Source organism: Capra hircus, chromosome 4 (assembly GCF_001704415.2).
Source record: "Capra hircus breed San Clemente chromosome 4, ASM170441v1, whole genome shotgun sequence".
Lineage (NCBI taxonomy): Eukaryota > Metazoa > Chordata > Mammalia > Artiodactyla > Bovidae > Capra > Capra hircus.
In genome coordinates, this window is record NC_030811.1 from 90,241,032 (window position 1) to 90,260,738 (window position 19,707).

The 19,707-nt window shown below is 35.5% G+C and overlaps 1 protein-coding gene across 2 annotated transcripts in view; it reads right to left on the bottom strand.

The window, feature by feature from the left end:
* The window catches only part of SP4 (Sp4 transcription factor), a 79,219-nt gene continuing 64,623 nt past the window's right edge, over positions 5,112-19,707 (bottom strand). For both annotated transcript variants that reach the window (XM_018047337.1, XM_018047338.1), the window contains exon 6: positions 5,112-8,541. In XM_018047337.1, coding sequence (XP_017902826.1) covers positions 8,294-8,541 — 248 coding nt within the window. In that variant the 3' untranslated portion in view covers positions 5,112-8,293. The remainder of the gene's footprint in view (positions 8,542-19,707) is intronic.

Genomic DNA, 19,707 nt, shown 5'->3' on the forward strand with positions numbered 1-19,707 from the left:
ATCTTAACCTGGCCCAACATGATCTGAGCCTTGGCTCTTTCCCATACATGTGGGTTTACTGTACTCCCATCTCTGCAAGTGCTGGCCAGCCCATCTTAGGAGCAGGGGAAGGGGATCTTGAGGTGCTCAAGAAATCCAGCCAAGGAAGAGACTCATGGAGGCAGGGTTACTACAGAAAAGAGGAACAGCACCCTTGTGCCTGAACCTGGTTAACACAGTGAGTGGTAAATGTACTAATCGATTGGAAAAAGTTGCTCTATAGATTAGCTTGGGAATAAAAGGGGCAAGTCAGAGTTAAGAACAGGATCTGTAGCCCAGTTAAGGTAGTAAAAAAATGCATGAGGTGCTGGAAGTGGAGGGCAGAAGCTAGTGGTGGGGCCTCTGAGCCTTGAAAGGAATGATGTCAGTTGGGACAATTTATTTGCTTATGTCTTATTCTACAAAGAATTTGAAGAGTTAAGTGAGAGTAGCTTAGAGCTCATTAATGTAGAGCACCTTATTCTTTTCTGAACCAAGTCTGACAGGAAGTTGTCTAGGATAAGAAAAGTTTTGGACACTAAATGAACTATTTTCTGTTCATGGCCCCAACTTAATAGGGAGCTGAAAACAGTACTGTTTGCCCTGTAAGTTCAGGTTCATTTTATTTTAGTGTATCTCTTTTTTGTTAAATTTTTAATTGGAGGATAATTGCTTTTTGATATTGTGTTGGTTTCTGCTGTGTATCAACATGCATTGGCCATAGGTAAACAAATGACCCCTCCCTCTTACCAAGTGTATCTCTAAACACGGGAGATGATTTCAGATATAGAAAATTATCCACACACATGTCCCCCCCAAAGTTATTGAACAACATATGAGAAGCCATTTCTGTTTTTTAGTAGTCGATTTCCTTCGTTTGGTTGTCTGCTGTCACTTAGGTATGTAAGTAGTCAAAATTAAATTTTAAAATGAGAAAATAACTAAGATTTGAAACTTTAACTTTGCTTAGCATTTGGAAAAGATGACCATCATAAAATACTCAGACAGAAACTAGCTTCATAGGTAGTCTGGAAAAAAAAATGTACACTTAAATTCTCACTGAAATTTCTTAATGGGATATTGAGCATTTTCAACATATTGGTCCCTCAACTGGGAACTTCTCCATCCTCCCTGCCCCCTTTTGGGTTAACCTAAAATTAATAGTAACTTCTATCTATTGAACGCTATTGTGTCAGGGGCTTGAGAGTTACCTTAGTTAACCCTCTTAACAGACCTGTGAGATATTATTTCCTTGTTGCACAAGAGGAAAAGAGGATGCAGAAATGGTAATTTGCCCAGGGGTGTGTAGTAAGCGGCAGAACCAGGAATCAAACTCACACTTCTCGGCCTCCCAGTGGATGATCTCTGTGTTACAGGCTTTGCTTTCACCAGGGTGCTTGACCCTCTGCATTGCAAGCAAGCCTTTACCCCCATGGCAAGGATGCACCACCAACTCTTACCTCTCTGCTGCAGTCCTCGTTTTCGGTCCCTTCAGGCTGGTGTGCTTCAGCCCTGGTCCAGTCAGGCTTTAGGATGATCCGTTTCGCTGATTCCTGTTCCTTCAGTTTCTCCTGATACTGACTGGCACAGCTTGCTTCTTCACTGTTTTGCTCAGACATCCCTTCAGGAGGCTTCCTGAACCCCCTAATTATAGTCACAGCCCCAGCACGCCTCACCTCTAGCTTACTTGTCCCCCTTGCCCTTAGCACTTTCAAATGTGTGTGAACTCTGTGAAGGCAAGGGATAGGGCTCTTTGTCTTATTCTTGGTCTGACACTTGGATTAGCACCTGGTACAAAATAGACCCTCAGTACTCATCCAATGAGTGGAGACTCAAAATACAAGCCTATCATGATAGCCATTCATGGCTATCATTAAGTCCTGAAGCAAATTAACATCCAGAAGTAGGAGGGCTAGATAAACATGTAGTTTTATGGAAACTATTGGTTCAGTTCAGTTCATTTCAGTTGCTCGGTCATGTCCAATTCTTTGCGACCCCACGGACTGCAGCATGCCAGCTTTCCCTGTCCATCACCAACTCCCAGAGTGTGCTCAAACTCATGTCCATTGAGCCAGTGATGCCATCTAACAATCTTATCCTCTGTTGTCCCATTCTCCTCCTGCCTTCAATCTTTCCCAGCATCAGGGTCTTTCCCAGTGTAAGTTTTTTGCATGAGGTGGCCAAAGTACTGGAGCTTCAGTTTCAGCATCAGTCCTTCCAATATTCAGGACTGATCTCCTTTAGGATGGACTGGTTGGATCTCCTTGCAGTCCAAGGGACTCTCAAGAGTCTTCTCCAACACCACAGTTCAAAAGCATCAATTCTTTGGTGCTCAGCCTTCTTCATAGTCCAACTCTCACATCCATACACAACTACTGGAAAAATCATAGCTTTGACTAGACGGACCTTTGTCGGCAAAGTAACGCCTCTGCTTTTTAATATGCTGTTTAGGTTGGTCATAGCTTTTCTTCCAAGGAGCAAGCGTCTTTTAATTTCGTGGCTGCAGTCACCATCTGCAGAGACTTGGAAGCCCCCCAAAATAAAGTCTCTCACTGTTGCCACTGTTTCTCCATCTATCTGCCATGAAGTGATGGGACCAGATGCCATGATCTTAATGTTGAGTTTTAAGCCACCTTTTTTCACTCTCCTCTTTCACTTTTATCAAGAGGCTCTTTAGGTCTTCTTCACTTTCTGCCATAAGGGTGGTGTCATCTGCATATGTGAAGCTATTATTTCTCCTGTCAACCTTACTTCCAGCTTGTGCTTCATCCAACCTGGCATTTCTGCATATAAGTTAAATAAGCAGGGTGACAATATACAGCTTTGATGTAATCTTTCCCCAATTTGGAACCAGTCTGTTGGTACAAATCTTTTACACAGAATTTTAGGAAATGTGTGCATATTTATGCCTATCTGTATTTCTTGCAGTCTTTCACCAACTTTAAAGACAAAATAGTTTTATGTGGAAGTTTGAACTTCCTAACCCAACCCAAATGTTATATTAGTATATATCTAAAATTGTCTTTTCTCTGTATATGTGCTCCTAATTTTATTAAAATGCATACAGGAAACAAAAATCCCATGGATTATGTTTTCACTGAACAAAAATTTTAATGCCATAATTATGCAAAGGGATTATTGTTAATTGGAAATGCATCTCCTGTTTCACTGTGATACAATATTTTTTAATGAAATGTTTCAAACACTGCAAGCTCATGTGAAAATTTTGCTTAACTGTCACCAAATTTTCCTGGTTGAATTCACAAAAGAATGTACAATGTACTTAAGGCTTGAGCATTTGTACCTAGCTGTGGGCAGCATAGTGATGCATGATTTATCATGAAAATACCTTTCCTAGTTAAAAAAAATTGATTTTATGTCAGTAAAGTCCAATACAATATATGTAATTTGCTAACTCATTTGCTAAATCAAATGCTTATTGTAAAAGCTGTTATATATATCTACACACATAAACTGCTTTTCTGGGCTAAAGTACTATAAATAGCATATTGATTCTTTTTATACAGGAAAACTTGGTTACTAAAATTCTGAAATCCAGAAACTCTATTAATTGGAACATTTTCCTCCAGGAGAAATTATCCTAGCATTTGCCAAACTGTTACTTTAGACAAAAATAAAGATTTGTACGATCTTTCTTCCTTCCTTCCTTACTATTTGCACTAGAGATCAGCTTCAGGCATCCAAAAATAAATTCATTGTGACCTTCAAGGAAGAAGAATATAGCCTAAGACATACACTAATTATCAACTTTAAGAAGCATTGAATACTGTGTCTAAAAACCCCTGCTACATAATTGCAAGTTCGTTGTGTGTGAACTGGACATTAGCATCTGGGCAATAAATACAGCAACGAAAGTCAGATGTACTAAAGAATAAAGTATTTCATATGTTTTGCACATATCTGAAGTCTCTGCACTCTTTTAAGCATCTGAAGTTTTAAATTAAAAAAAGCAAGCTATACAATCTTTTCTTTATATTTTGAAGTTATCATGAATAGCATTATAAACTATACCAAATTATACAGTGTTAGAACTGCTTCAACTTACCTAACTTATTATATCATCAGTTTTATGTAGGATAAGATAAAAAGCATTACTTTTTGGGGGTTTTCTTTGATTCAGTCTAGGTTCCTGGTTCCTGGTTGAGACTGAAGCTCCTAGAAGTCCAAGAATCAAACTGGTACTACCACATAAGAAGTCTACCACTTGCATTATCCCTTTAGTACAATATCATCCTGATGCTTCCAAATGTGAATTTTTCAAAGAATTGAAATACATTTCTAGTTTGATACAAATATTTTGAAAAATTTAGTAAGACCTCTTTACTGGTCATTTGGCAGAGTAAAATTTACCTGTTTTTTGATTCAGGAGCTGTTAATGAACATATATTATTACACTAGCCATGACTTTACCTTACAGTTTTACTATAGAAGGCATCTACCCAAACACAATGTAGGCCCTGTAATACAGATGTAAAAAGAATTTTTGGTATCCTGTGGACCAAAGTATTAATACTTACCTGCTGCCTAAAATTCTCTGCTCCTCACATGATGATATGTAATACAGCCTGGGTTTGGAAATCTGGTAACTAAAGTTATAGCAGTACATTTATTATGTCAGTTAAGGTTCTGTATGAGATTTGCAGAGGTCTCCCAAGAGGAAAAGCAAATAGCTTTTGCTTTTAGACTGTGTCATCTACATGGCATGCATTGCTTCTTACTGCTTCTGTAAGCTTAAATAATATTTTAATTATGTTTTCATTTGCAGCTCTTCCTACAATTTCCTAACATTTACTGCTTAAAAATATCTAAGTAAAAAATGTACCTAAATCAAATTTTAATTTCCACAAACGTCTAGAGCAATGGCTACAAATTAACATGAAATTTGAATTGGTGTTCTTTGGTGATATGTTCAGAGAAATGGTGACCATATCTTAATACTAGGAATTATGAAGAGTTGCCAATACATTTTCTAGTGAGAACATTACTTTCCAGTGTTCATCGTTATAAGAAGGTTGATAGTTCAAACAATTTATTGCTGCTTTATAGTATACATAATTAAATGAAGAAACATGTTAAACTCAAGAGAATTTTTAATAGGTTACTTGCAATTGTTATTGCAGGCAACAACTTGTACATGATTTTATTTCCAAATCCACAAAAAACAAATTTTATACAAATCAGCACTGTAAAAATGTCAATTACAGCCCCAGAGGCTTTGCTGGCAGAATAATTGTCTAAATTCTAGGATATGGGAAACAAGTTCTTTTCTGGATTCATCTTTTTTTTTTCTTTCTTTTTTTTTTTTTTTACAAAAAAAAAAAATTTACAAGTGAAATGTTACTACAAAACTTTTTATAAGGAATTTTTGCAAAACATTTACATTTTACCATCAACTATTTCTGTTTTAAAATCATTATGTAGATTTAATACCCTATGCTGCACATCAATTTATGTGGGATGACAACTTAGTGACATGCATAAAAAAACACCACAAGGCATTAAAATGAAGACTTAAATACAAATATTGTTGCAATAAAACAGTTATAAAATTGAAAAATAGGACCTAAACATCATGCTTATCTAAGTTTGACAAATTAACTTTTTCTCCTAGATTACACACTTTTATTACTGCTCTCATGAGAGTGTGATAAATAATGACTTAACATCAAGTTCTAATGTAATCAGCAACACATACACAAACCTAACCAAAGAAAGTATACTGTAAGAAAAAACTATTCTAACACTGGAGTTCTACCATGATAAATACATAGCTTTGCACTGATAATTACAATAAAGAAAAGTTTTATAACAGTGGCAAAGGGAATGAACAATGAAATGTCATTAAACAAGACTCTACTGCACATCTGTGCCCTATTACTTATAACAGCTATATCCCACTGAGTCAAATAAAGGACATTGAAATTTACGATTCTTATAAGACAGAAGAGTGGATTCAGAATGGTTTGCAGAACAGACTGTCAAAATATTTCTAATTTCAGTGGTGAAATGTGCACCTGCTAACACAAATTAATATACTTTATATGCTATAAAGCTATCCAGATTCAGTTTCTTAAATTTATAATAGGCCTCATTGTTGATTAAAAAATAACTTCCATTTCTGAGGCGCATACATAGGTATGCATTAAAAATGGTTCATAGAATAATGGTGCAGAGAGCTCACACTCAGTATTAACAACAACAAAAAGTGTCACTCTGAGGAAACATGATTCAAACATTAGGAAAGTTTCTTTGCATAAAAAAATTTATAGCACTGATTGTGTAGCATAATGATAGATAAAATATATATTTGATGTTTCAGCTCCTATATAATAAAATTAAAATTAACACTACCAAATGCTCCTCTGTACCAAACAAAACAACAAACTGATTCTGATGTTTTAAAGCCAGATACATCAGTTGTTAAGAGTACATTAAATAAAATATACAAAACAATTTACAAAATCCAACTAAAATTTAAAGACTTTGTTACAAGTCTACAAAAGCTTTAAGAAACTTGAAATTTATAACCACAGTGTAAAAATTTTTTTTCCTTTAATCTCAAAGCTTTTTTATACAAACTGAAAGCACAAAAGACCTTCAGTTTTATATAACGCTACAAAGGGCTGGCCTAAAGTGTACATAGTGTAAACAGTGATCATTACAGTATTTCTCCTTCATCAAAAATACAAGAAACATCACAATTTCAGAAGAGAATTCGCATGAGTAGTACTTTTTCTGAAATAATAGAGAATGTACAAGAAAATAACATACACCTATACTCAAACAGTCCCCAAACTAATGGTGTTAATTAACCAAGTATTTAAAAACTTCAGTTTTCAAATGGTGAATTCCAACTGCATTATAATTCACTGTAAATATATTTTTAAATATGAAATATCTTACTAATATTTAAGCTACTGGCATAGTCCAAATTTTTTTATAGGAAACTTTTGGCCATCTTTCCTATTAAGATCCTTGTACAAACAATGAAATACATTTATTTCTCTAATCACTTATAACTGACTGATATTTTTAAAAAATACTTTTTGTTTCATAGCATCACATCTGTTATACATTTGTTAGGATGTCTTCTTAAGGAAAATTCAGTTACTGGTATAACATATAGTCATTACTGTGTTATAAATCCTTAATCAGCCTCTAAAACAGAGCTAGAAATAAAATGGGATTGGCTAATTTTCAGCAAAGAGGAAAACAGAAATTATAATGTAGGTAAAAGATAATTTTCTGCTGGCCTTAAAAAAAGTGTGACAATTCTTTCTTTGGCTACCATGTCAAAGCATAAAGAATTTTGCACATTGTCAACGTAACTCATATTTACAGACTATGAAACTACAGGACGATTTAAACTCTATGCAAATATTTCCAATATAAACATTTAAAATGAACTTTGTGGTTCAACCTAGTGTTAGGAATATAATCAATCCTAACTTCAAAACCATACCTGTTAAGTTGCCTCATTTTATTTTTCTGAAGCTATTATGAGTTTTGTTTTAACCATTTTCCCCCCAGTATTTTCTACAGTTTCAATCTAAAATTTAACCTAAGGTTTAGCTCTAAGTTCCTCTTGTGTCTCCAAATGGAGAAAGTAATTGGATTTCACTGATTGTCTGCATACGCACTACTACAATGTAGTGGTAATAAAGATCTGAGATGCCTCTCAGATTATGTTTTTGGAACTTACCTAATTTAACTGTTGAAGAATTTCTAATATTTAGAAAAGACGGCCAAACCTATTTTCAATTGATTTTCCAAAAATCAAGCTAAGGAAATAAAGCATTATCTCTATCATCAGTTAACTGTTTTCTGTGATTTTGGGGGAAAAAATCCACATAAATATTACTGACTGAATTTATAACAAAGTACTTTCAAAGAAAACAAGTCCAATTAAGGTCCAGTCTGCAAACTACTGAGGTCTGTCTTTTTAAACATGTTAACACATGATGTTAAGAGAGGGGAAGATTCAGTTTAAAGATTATGTGATATATCTCCAAATAACTACAACGTACATAATATGGAGGAAATACTTTTCTATCTGTTTCCAGTATATCAGTTTGCTTTTGTATTTTTAAAAATTCAACACTTCATGTGCTGACCCAAAATCTTGGAATACTTAAAGAAGCCAAGAATGAAAACATGATTTCCTACTCTGTAATCCACTTGACCAGCCCATTTCCAGATTTTCAAAGGTGTGTAAACTTAAGTGCAGCACTAGAGGTCTCTATTATAAATAACTTCAGAATTCTTCCATGTTGGTTGAAACATTGGGAGTTGCTGGGTTTGAATCTTGAGAAATGGCTGCAACTGTGACAATTCTTGGGGAGCCAAGCACCTCTGTAACAGATGAGTCCAGTTCTCCGGAGGTAACAATGGCAAGAGCTGTCCCACCACCTTTTTTATTCTGGTGCGTTTTGACATGTTTGGAGAGATGATCACTCCGCATAAATCTTTTAGAACATTCTGGACATTCAAATCTCTTTTCACCTAAACAGAAAAATAGTAAATAAACAGCAATTCACTTTATCTAAATGAAATTATCATTTAAAATAATTTCTCTTCTTTTTCAACAGCTGCAAAATACTTTGTTTCTATTTCAAAATGCCAATAAACACACAGTGCAGTATAGGACAAAGACCAGGTGACTGGGAATAAAAGAACTGTGCTAAAGTCCTGATTCTGCTAAGAACTGAAAATAAAACTGTTTCCTCAGCTTCCCTATCTACAAAATAAGAAGGTTTCTAACACATGATCTCAAAAGTCTCCTCCAGTTATAACTGCATAATATCAAAGCTCATATCCACTCTTCCTTAAAAACTATTGTCAAAGTTTTGGACATAATGACCAGAGGCAGGAAATACCTTGAAACTACTTCAAATAAAATCAGTTAGTAATTTTACAGTGTACTGAGTTTCTTTACAGGGTAAAAAATGAGAGTGGGGCAAACACTACATTTCAAATTTAATACAGTTTTTAGATCTTGCAGAATTAAGACTGTTAGGTTCTGGTAGACAGTGATCCTTAAATATTCTCTCTTTAAAAGTTATAAGACAGTTCTATTGGAAGTAACCACTTCTGTATTTCAGAAAAAAATGATTTTGTTTTTATGTATAATAGTCAGGGGCACATAAAAATTCAGTTAATTGATATATCATCACATTTATAATGGATAAACGATTAGCTTTATTTCTCTCCTTAAAATTATTATTTAGAGGAAAGAAGCACTATTTTCCCATAATAATAAAACTATTATCCCATAATAATAATAGAACTTGAGAAAATAAGAAAATCCAATTCGGCTTAATTCTTCTACCTGGCCCTCCTTTGGACTGACCAATAGAAAAATCTATAGGTTCAAGTGTCAGATATTATCCCCTCTTCTTTATGTGTTTGCTTTTATTTAAAAAAGAATTGCATGTGATTCACTGAAATTTCCTTTCTCTTTTCAAAGAAAAATTAAATGAATGGATAAAATCCTTAAGGTATAAATAAAGCCAGTTAAGTTTTAAGGCAAAATGACTTGCATTTTATGAATGCTAGCACTGAAGCAAGGACCAAAAAGAACAATTAAATGAGGGTTTATGTTTAGGATCAATCTTGAGCTCCTTTATCTTTCAGGCTTCCCATTTTATTTCAAAAGAAAAATTCAAAGTGCACAAATTTAAAAGCTGGAAGAAATTTAAAGGATCTTATTTTACATTTTCATTTTATAGGTAAGTTGAGCCTCGAAATTAATTTGCTTGGGAATCCCCCAATTAGTCATCCAATTAATTAATAAAAGAGTAGAATTCAAGACATCTGATTTCTAATTCAGGTATTATGTATTAAATCACCTGTAGTAGAGATCTCTGTTCTTTTATAGCAATGATAACCAAGAATAATCAGAAAGATATCAGGTAGTGATGGCTTGAAGGCATGAGCTTTATTCAGTAAACACTGAATCAATGGGTGACCAACTTGTACACACTGGCTGTTTAATAAACATGTGTTAGCTGTGGTATTTATTCACGAACTCAGTTATTTTTCAATAAGTATTAGACTGGTGCAAAAGTAATCGTGGTTTTGCACTGCTGAACTTTGCCATTTGATACTAGAATACATTCTTAAATAAACGTAGTTGCATTATACATCATTTTAATGTGCAGGTCTCACTTTGTTTTCTTTTTGCTAATGTCTTAGTACTTACTGTTTATATTTTAGACCAGACAAATGATGTTTGACAAAAAGAAATTTGAACGATTTTCTTATTCTAGTTTAAATGGGTAGTAAAGCATCAGAGACAACTCATAACATTAACAACATGTCTGGCCCAGGAACTGCTAATGAATACATAGTACACTGGTGGTTCCAAGTTTTGTAAAGCAGAAGGGAGCCTTGAAGATGAGGGGTGCAGTGGCCGGCCATCGGAAATTGACAATGATCAATTAAGAGTAATCATCAAGCTCTTACAACTACATGAGAAGTTGCTGAAGGACTCAATGTCAACGTTTGAAACAAACTGGAAAGGAAAAAGGAAAAAGCTCGGTAAGTGGGTGGGTGCTTCATAAGCTGACCGGAAATGAAAAAAATTTTCATGCCTGCAATGCAGGTGACCCTGGTTTGATTCCTGGGTGAAGAAGATCCCCTGGAGAAGGGTAGGCTACCCACTCCAGTATTGCTGGGCTTCCCTGGTGGCTCAGCTGGTAAAGAATCTGCTCGCAATGGGAGAGACCTGGGTTCCATTCCTGGGTTGGGAAGGTCCCCTGGAGAAGGGAACAGCTACCCACTCCAGTATTCTGCCCTGGAGAATTCCATGGACTGTGTAACTTTCACTTCACTTTTCTTATTTTACAAAACAACAAGGAACCATTTCTTGATAGGATTGTGACATGCAACAAAAAATGGATTTTAGACAACTGGTGACGACCAGCTTAGTGGCCGGACTGAGATGCTCCAAAAGTACCTCCTAAAGCCAAATCTGCACCCACAAAAGGCCACGGTCACTGTTTGGTAGTCTGCTGTTAGTCTGACCAGTCACTACAGCTTTCTGAATCCCGGAAGAACCATTACATCTGAGAAACATGCTCAGCAAATCTATCAGATGCACTGAACACTGCAATGCCTGCAGCCAGAACTGGTCAACAGAATGGGCCCAATTCTTCTCCAAGACAATGCCTGACTGCATGTGGCACAAACAATGCTTCAGAACCTCAGCAAACTGGGCTACAAAGTTCCGCCGCATCTGCCATTTTCACCTGAGTGCTCACCAACTGATGTTTCTTCAAGCACCTCAACAACTTTTTGCAGGGATAACGCATCCACAACTAGCAGGAGGCACAATACTTTCCAAGAGTTTGCCAAATCCCGAAGCATGGATTTTTAAGCTACAGGAATAAACAAACTTACTTCTCATTGGCAATAATGTGTTGACTGTAATAGTTCCAATTCTGTATAAAAAAGATGTGTTTGAGTCTAGTTATAATGATTTAAAATTCATGGTCTGAAACCACAAATATGTTTGTACCAACCTAATATTTGTGTTGCTCCAACACAATATTTGGAACAACTGCCGTATGACAGGTGATACAAAAATGAACAAGTCAGAGTCTCCAACTTTAAGCATCCATTATCTTGAGAGAGTCATTTGTTAACCACATGAAACTATTGGTACAAAAAGAGAAAGGAATTCAAGTCCCCAGCTACTCAGTACCAAACTTTAAGATAAATGAGAAATGATGGGAACATGGCTTTTGTGTGGACTTTCTAGTCTACTCCCAAGTGGTGTGGCTATCCAGTTAATTTCAAGCAATAAAAGTTGGCTAGAATCGCAAAATAAGTAAATTACGTTGTACAATTAAACTATCATTAGGGGAATGACATTTTAGTTCATTATCCTTTTTCCACAGAGAAGTGTGTCTTCTGTGGTGTAAGAAGACAATTTCCTACCTCTTTGGCAAACATTATCATTATACTTTATAAAATATAAGGAGGCAGAGAGTTCTTATACTAACTATATATCCTACAGTATCTTTTTTTGTATTTATATTTAGAATTATTTCAATAATTATTTTAGTAGGGTTAACACTTTTTATACTTAATGCAACTAGTTATCAAAACTGTCGATATTAGTTATTAATACTTACAGTGGGCAAAATGCCCCAACTCCCTAAAAAGATCCCCGTGTCCCAACCCCTGGAATTGTGTGTACGTTTCTTTTTTTTTAATTAAAGGATAATTGCTTTACAGAATTTTGTTGTTTTCTGTCAAACCTCAACATGAATCAGCCATAGGTATACATATGTCCTCTCCCTCTTGAATCCCCTACAAAGATGCCTGTGTCCCAATCCCTGGAATTGTGTATACATTTTATCACATGCCAAAAGGGATGTGACCGAGTTTAAAAAGGTTACTATAGAGAGACTGCTCTTAATTATCGAGTGGGCCCAATCTAATCACATGAGCTCTTGAAAGCAGACAGCTTTCTTCAGCTGGAGTCAGAAAAATGCAGCAGGAGAAACTAGAAGTGTGAGAAGAACTTGACCTGTTGCTGCTGGCTGCAAGTGGGGGCAGTTTCCACGTGGAAAGTATGAGAAGGAATGTGGGTCACCTCCAGGAGCAAACATCAGCCCCCACTGACAGACGGCAAGGAAACAAGGACCACCATCCTACCACAGCGAACACTGAATTCGACTGTCAGTGTGAATATGTCTGGAAGCAGATGCTTCCCCAGAGACTTCAGTTGGGAACATGACCCAGTCAACACCCTGATTTCAACTTATGAGATGTTAAGCAGAGGACTCAGGCTAAGCCTACTAAGACTTCGGACTTAAACAGCTTATATAAAAAAGTGTGTTTTAAGCTGCTAAATTTGGGATAGCTTGTCTTGGGAGCAGTAGCAAACTAATAAAGATATCACCTTGAAAAGATAAAGCATAATTCAAAAAGTAAATTACAGGTGATCTATAATATGGATCAAGATCTATAAAATATCTTCAAGTTTCAAAAGCATGTCAAGAAATTTCAATTTTTTTTTCTCTAAGAAAATCTAAAGGATGTAACCAAACCGACTTTGGTTTAATAAACTGAATATTAAAAAGCTGCATATCTTATCTAGATTATCAATAAAATGCCATGCTGTATGACATGATTATTCAAATATAGTAGTATTTATATATACTATATATATTTATACATATAAAAAGGATGTAAGTAGAAGATGCAAACTTAGAAATTATGCAGATTATTTCCTAACATGATATAACAGCGTTTCTCTCAGAAAAAAAAAATTAGCTGAGATTTTCAAATGGAATCATAGATTTGAAGGGATGAATGGAATAAAACATCTTTTAATTTTTATTTATTTGAGGTACTCCATCAAGAGCCAATTATTTAGCTGTCAGAGTCCTACCTATAATTTCATTTTCAGGTTACACTTAAACCTAAGCTAATACAATGTAAAAAACACATTTATGAATATTTTTCAAAGCCTGCCATTTGATAACATATCTGCATATTTATCAACTAAAATAATTTCAAGAGTGACCTAAGAGATTTTATTAGTTTCCAAGGGCTACTATAAAAAAGAAAACAAAAACAAAAAACCACCAACTGTGTGGCTTAGAGACAACAGACTCTCACAGTTATGGAACTAGATGCCAAAAATCAAGGTGTCAGTAGCACAATTCTCCCATCAAAGGCTCTAGAGAAGAATCCTTCCTTGCCTCTTCCCAGCTGTGGGTGACTTCTGGCGATCCTTGGCACTGGTTGGCTTATAGGTGCAGCTCTCCAGTGTTTCCCTCTGCCTTCACATGGCCTTGCCCCCTGTGTATCATCTCTTTATGATACGGATGTCTGTCCTTGGATTTAACGTCCACTAGGTCCTAAATGCTAGGCACTAGGAATAGTTATAACTTCCTCTTAATGCATCTCATCTGCAAAGAACTATCTCCCAATAAGGTCACATTCACAAATTCTATGGAGTAGAAACTGTCTCTCTTTCTGGGAGACACAATTCAACCCACTACAGGGACATTTTTAAATGTATGGCATTTGTTATAGCAAAGCAAAATACATATCCTTTGCTCAATGGATAACTTCAATCAACCATCCATTTGTAGCATCTATACAATTTCTTTCCAGATTTTTATACATAATTCACTTTACAGAAATTATATATTGATTTGTTCTTAAAAACCTAATTATTCAAACTGAGAAACCTGTAGTCCCTGGATCCCTCCAATGCCTATTGGGATAGTCCTATCAGTCCCCCCTGGACACCTCTTCATGAGTACCCTTAATTCTCCCCTATCATTACCTGGGGATAAAAGTAAATTAATAGAGGGAGAAATGATAATTTGAGAGAAGTTATGTGGCTTAAGTTTTCTTAAAGTAGAAGACAGATAAAGGAAAGTTAAGTGGGAGTAACGAGAAATAAGACAACTTGAGGGTGCTAAAGTATGAGAGTGAAAATATTAAGAAACCTATGAGTCACATGGCTGTTATCATTATTATTGATGCTGAATATAATGATTTTATTTTTAAAATAAAACTGTTAAATAATGTGCTAAAAAAAAAAGACTTGAGAAGGTTTAGATAATTACTAAGGCAATGTGAAAGCTGAAGAAAAGAGTAAGATTGATAGGACGTTCTGAGAGACTGGCTGAGATTTGAGACCATAGAATTTGTAGACATCAATCTACATCATGAGAATTTTTTCATTTCCTCCTTCAGCAATTATCTGCTCAAACAGAGAAGCCCTTTTGGTCATTTTCTTATTAATACTTGTTTAAAAGGCAATCTTATCTACTCTAATGGTTTTAACTATCATTTATAAATTGATGGCTACATCAAGATACAGAGTCCTAAAATAGGAATTTGATCTCCCAGATATGCCATAGAATGCATCATTCAACATGTCACAAAAAGAACTCATTAACTTTCCTATCCTTATAATTCTCAGAAATAAAAGGGGAATTCCTCTCCAAAATATGAAAGAGACAATATTAGTAAAGAGAGTGACCAAAACTTAACTCCTCTGTGAAAAGACTCAGAAAACTGGGGGAAAAATAAACAATCAAATCAACTCATTTAGACTCTGTAAATTAATTAAGGGTTCCTGTAACTCAGGGAGTGTTTTATAAGGAAAATGGCTAATTCTTGGTAAGAACAGCAAGTTTTGTGGTGTTCCCAGCAGCCTGGTAGCCACCAGAGGGAGCAGAACAAAGTGAGAGCCCTTTCAAAACTTCTTTCCCAAACAATCATCATTGCTTCTTTGGAAGACTTAAAATATTGTTGCAGTCAACATTCCTTGGAAGTGCTCCAATGCAAAAAGTCTTCCTCCGGGAATAGAGAAGAGCATGTATTTGTCTAAAGCAATTATAGACAAGTATTTTAACTTCATGGATACCTGAAACAATGACTAATACTTGGGCCAAATAATAAACAGATAAACAAAAAACTTAAAAAGCCCAGAGGTATGAGATAGCCATAGGGGCTCTAAAAAGTTCTGACATACTCCTTGGAATGTAGAAGCCACGTACATGCTTAGGGCTGTGAACATACTCAGGAGAAGGGTTGAGAAGAACCAAACTCTCACTTTTAAGGCCTACCTATCCTCTGAGGCTCCGTAAGAGAAGGAAGAGAACAAGCATTGTCTGGCTGAGAGCTGAGGGTCCCCCAACATGCACACAAAGCCTCTCAGAAAAGAGGGAGAGATTAATTGGTCTGAAAATTCCCCAAATTTGATGAAAAACATTAATATACACATGGAAGAACCACAACTAACTTTAAGCAGGTTAAATGAAAAGAAATTCACACTGAGACACATAATAATCAAACTGTTTGAAGTTAAAAAAAAAAAAAGAATCTAGAAAGCAGCAAGAGAGAAGTGACTTATCATCTACAAAGGATCATTATAAAGAAAATCAGCTGATTTGTTTTTCATCAGAGATCATAGATGTCTGAAAGCAATGGGATGATATATTCAATGAGGTGAAAGGAAAAAACCTATCAACCAAGAATTTTATATACTGCAAAAACATCTTTCAAAACTAGGGAGAAACTAAGATGTTTCCAGATTGATAAAAAACTGAAGGAATCTGTCACACCTATAAGAAATGTTAAGGGGGGGGGTGGTCCTTCGGGCTGAAATGAAAAATACTAAACGACAACTAGAATACACATGAGAAAATAAAGAATGCCACGTGAAGTAACTATACAGACAAACACAAAAGACAGCATAAATGCGCTGTTTACTCATTTCCCCCCATCTGGATTCAAACAAGACTGCATAAGACTTATAAATCTGTGTTGAGGGGTACACCATATACAAAGATGCAATTAGTGAAAATAACAGCATAAGTGGAGGCAGAACTATGTAGGAGAAAGTTTTTGCATGCTACTGAAATAAAGCTGGTATTAATCCAAATTAGACTGTTAAAAGATGTGAACTGTAATACTCAAAGCAGGAACCACTAAGAAAACTACATATAGATATAAAACATTTATATATATTAACATATACACATACCTATATACATACCTATACCTACATATATAAAAAAATTACAAAGTAATTAAAATAACACATGAGCAGTATTTAACACAAAATGTCAACAATGGAGAAACTCAGGAACAAAAAAGAAGACATGAAGACAAATAGAAAACAAATACTAAAATGGCAGAAGTCTTTATCAGTAATTGCCTTAAATATGAATTAAACTCTCCAAAAGGCAGAAATTGACAGGATGGATTTTAAAAAATGACACACCATTATGCCATCTAAGAGAAACTACCTTTAAATTCAAAGACATGAGGAGGCTAAAAGGATGGAAAACAGATATACTGTGCAAACAGAGTTTGAATAGCTATACTAAAAATTACTTATTAAAGATAAAAATTACTACTAGAGATAAGGGTACTTTATAATAATAAAAGTATCACTCCACCAAGAAGCTGTAACACTTAGAAACATGTAAGTACCTACACCAAAAGAGCTCTAAACCACAAGAAGCAAAATCAACAGAAGTGAAGGGAGACAGACATTCCACACTATACCAATCCTTTTCCTGAATTCTCCCTATTTCAACTGCAGTAGTCATCATTGATATCTTTCCTCTCTCTTCTCACATTTAATCAGTCACCAACTACTGTTAATTTTATTACACAGACATCTCTTAAACTGGTCCCAAGTACACCTTACAAATTCTGTTTTATTAGGATCTTACCAAAAGTTCCTACTGTCTTTACTAATTGGTCTCAAAATTATTCCCTAGAAATCTGTCCTCCATACAAATATCAAATGGTTGAAAATGAAAAAGTGACCATCTGAATATTGAAAATTTCCAATGGTTCCTCATTTCCTATAACTGCAGAAAAAAAATCAAGTATATGAAACATCCTATTGATCTCCGCCTACCTTTTTTCATCTATTGTCACAAACATCATGGTTCCCAAACACTGAACTGCTTGTACATCCTGACATCATATCTTCTTGTATAAGTGGCTTCTAGTTCAAGATAAAAATTCTGACTCTGCTCCACTGACCAATTATATAATTCCCGGCAACTTCTCTCTCCAATTCTCAGTTTCTTCATTTTTAACTGGGAATAGCAGAAATACCTATTTTATGTTACTGTTCAAAGGATGAAATGAGAAAGTGTATTTTAAAAAGCATTCAGAAACCCAGCACACTGAAGGAGATCAGTTATGTTAACTACTGCTGACTGTCACTGCTTGTCTGAACTTATTGCTTCCATGGCTCATCACTATGTAACTCAACTCGGCTCAAGGAACTAAGTTTCAAGCCTTGATAAAGAAGTCAATCAACCTCTTAAGACTTATGTTTAGTCCTTATTTATAAAATGGTGGAACTGCACAAAACTGTTTTCAGGAGTCGCTCTGGCTCTACACACATTGCATGAGGCATATGTGTGAAGCTGAGCAAGAAATTCATTGGAACTGTTAAAATAAAAATTAACTAGAAAATCTCCCTCAATTTTTAGACTGCAATTTCTCAAAGGTAAGTATTGTCTCATGCTTTTGAAAATGTTTCAATTTGCATACAGTTCTACATAGTTCTATGCGTTTTGATAAACACATTAAGTCACGTAGCTATCACCAAAATTCCAATATAGAAGAACTGCTTTCACTTAATAAAATTTCTTCTTGATGGTTTTTCACAGTCAAACTCTCCTCCATCACACATTAGGAAACACTGAACTGTTCTCCATTTGTACAGTTTTGATTTTCTTATTCCATCATGTAAATGGAATCATTCAATTGGTAGCCTTTTGAAGCTGGATGCTTTCACTTAGCATAATGCATCTAAATTTCATCCATGTGGTTTTGTGTAGTAATAATTCATTCCTCTACTCTGTGGAGCAGTACTCCAACATATGGATATACCACAACATTTCATCCATCTACCAGCTGAAGAATATTAGGGTTGTATACAGTTTGGGTGATTACACATAAATCTGTCCTGTATATTCAAAGCTAGGATGAATACTTGGGAGTGGATATGGTTAAGTATCTGTTTAACTTTTATAAGAAAATTCCAAAATGTTTTTCAAAAGTGCTGTGTCATTCTGCATTCCCACCAGCAATGAAGTTCCAGCTCTGTAATTTTGTCAGTACTTCTAATTGTCAGGAGTTTTATGTTCTTACTTTTTGTTTTAGCCATTCTAATAAGTCACAGGTATCTTGCGGCAGTATTAATTTGCATTCCCCCAAATAAAAGATGACGCTGAGCATCTTTTCATGTGCTTATCTGTCACATGTATATTCTCTTTAGTGAAGTGTCTAGATCCTCTGACAATTCTTAACAAGTCTTCATCTAATAATTCTAACATGTGGATCATCTTGACAGGGTGGATACATAGTACGCTGAGTAATTCTGGATTGCCTCCTGGACATTTTTTAATACTATTTCATGGTGACTCTGGGTTCTATCACAAATCCTCTAGAGAACAGTTCTATTTTAGCAAAACAATCCCTTCAGGTTCATACTAAAAGCGACAGCTTGCCTTCTTTGATCAGTAATTTCAATATTAATTTATTTTTAAAGACTTCATTATGCTCTTTGAGTATGCCTAGCACATGCCAGAGATTAGGTGGTGGTTTATTTCAGTCTTTGAGGCCTCTGCTATGGTTCTTGGGGATTGTTCTGTGCATGTGCAGTACAGAGTCCAGAACTTACTTTATTCTGTACAGAAAATAGGGGATCACCTTTTATAGATCTCTACAAACTTATCCTCATACTCTCCAACCCCCAAGTGTCCTTTCTTTCTGGTTTCTCTGGGCAGAAAGCCAGTATTCTGGGGGGGTTCCTTCACTGTCCTGCACATGCATCATGGTTGGCATTACCTTCAGAGTGAAATGACAAAGAAAGAAAAAAAAAGTAATTCCCCTCATATTCACTGAGGGCCCAATATTTCCTGATTCCTCTAACCAAACACAAAGGTATTTTCTCAATATTTTAGCAGCTTATGCAGACACTACTACAGTGCAACCCACAAACAGGCTGGCCTTGGAGTCAAGCGCCCCTTTTCTCAGTTCTCTTGCCAGATATACATGGTTTCTCCTAAAGTATTTGCTGTTTGTACCTGCTAATCAGGGCCCACAGGGGCAAAGTTGGTAGAACAAAAGGAAAAAAAAGTCCTGTGAAACTCACTT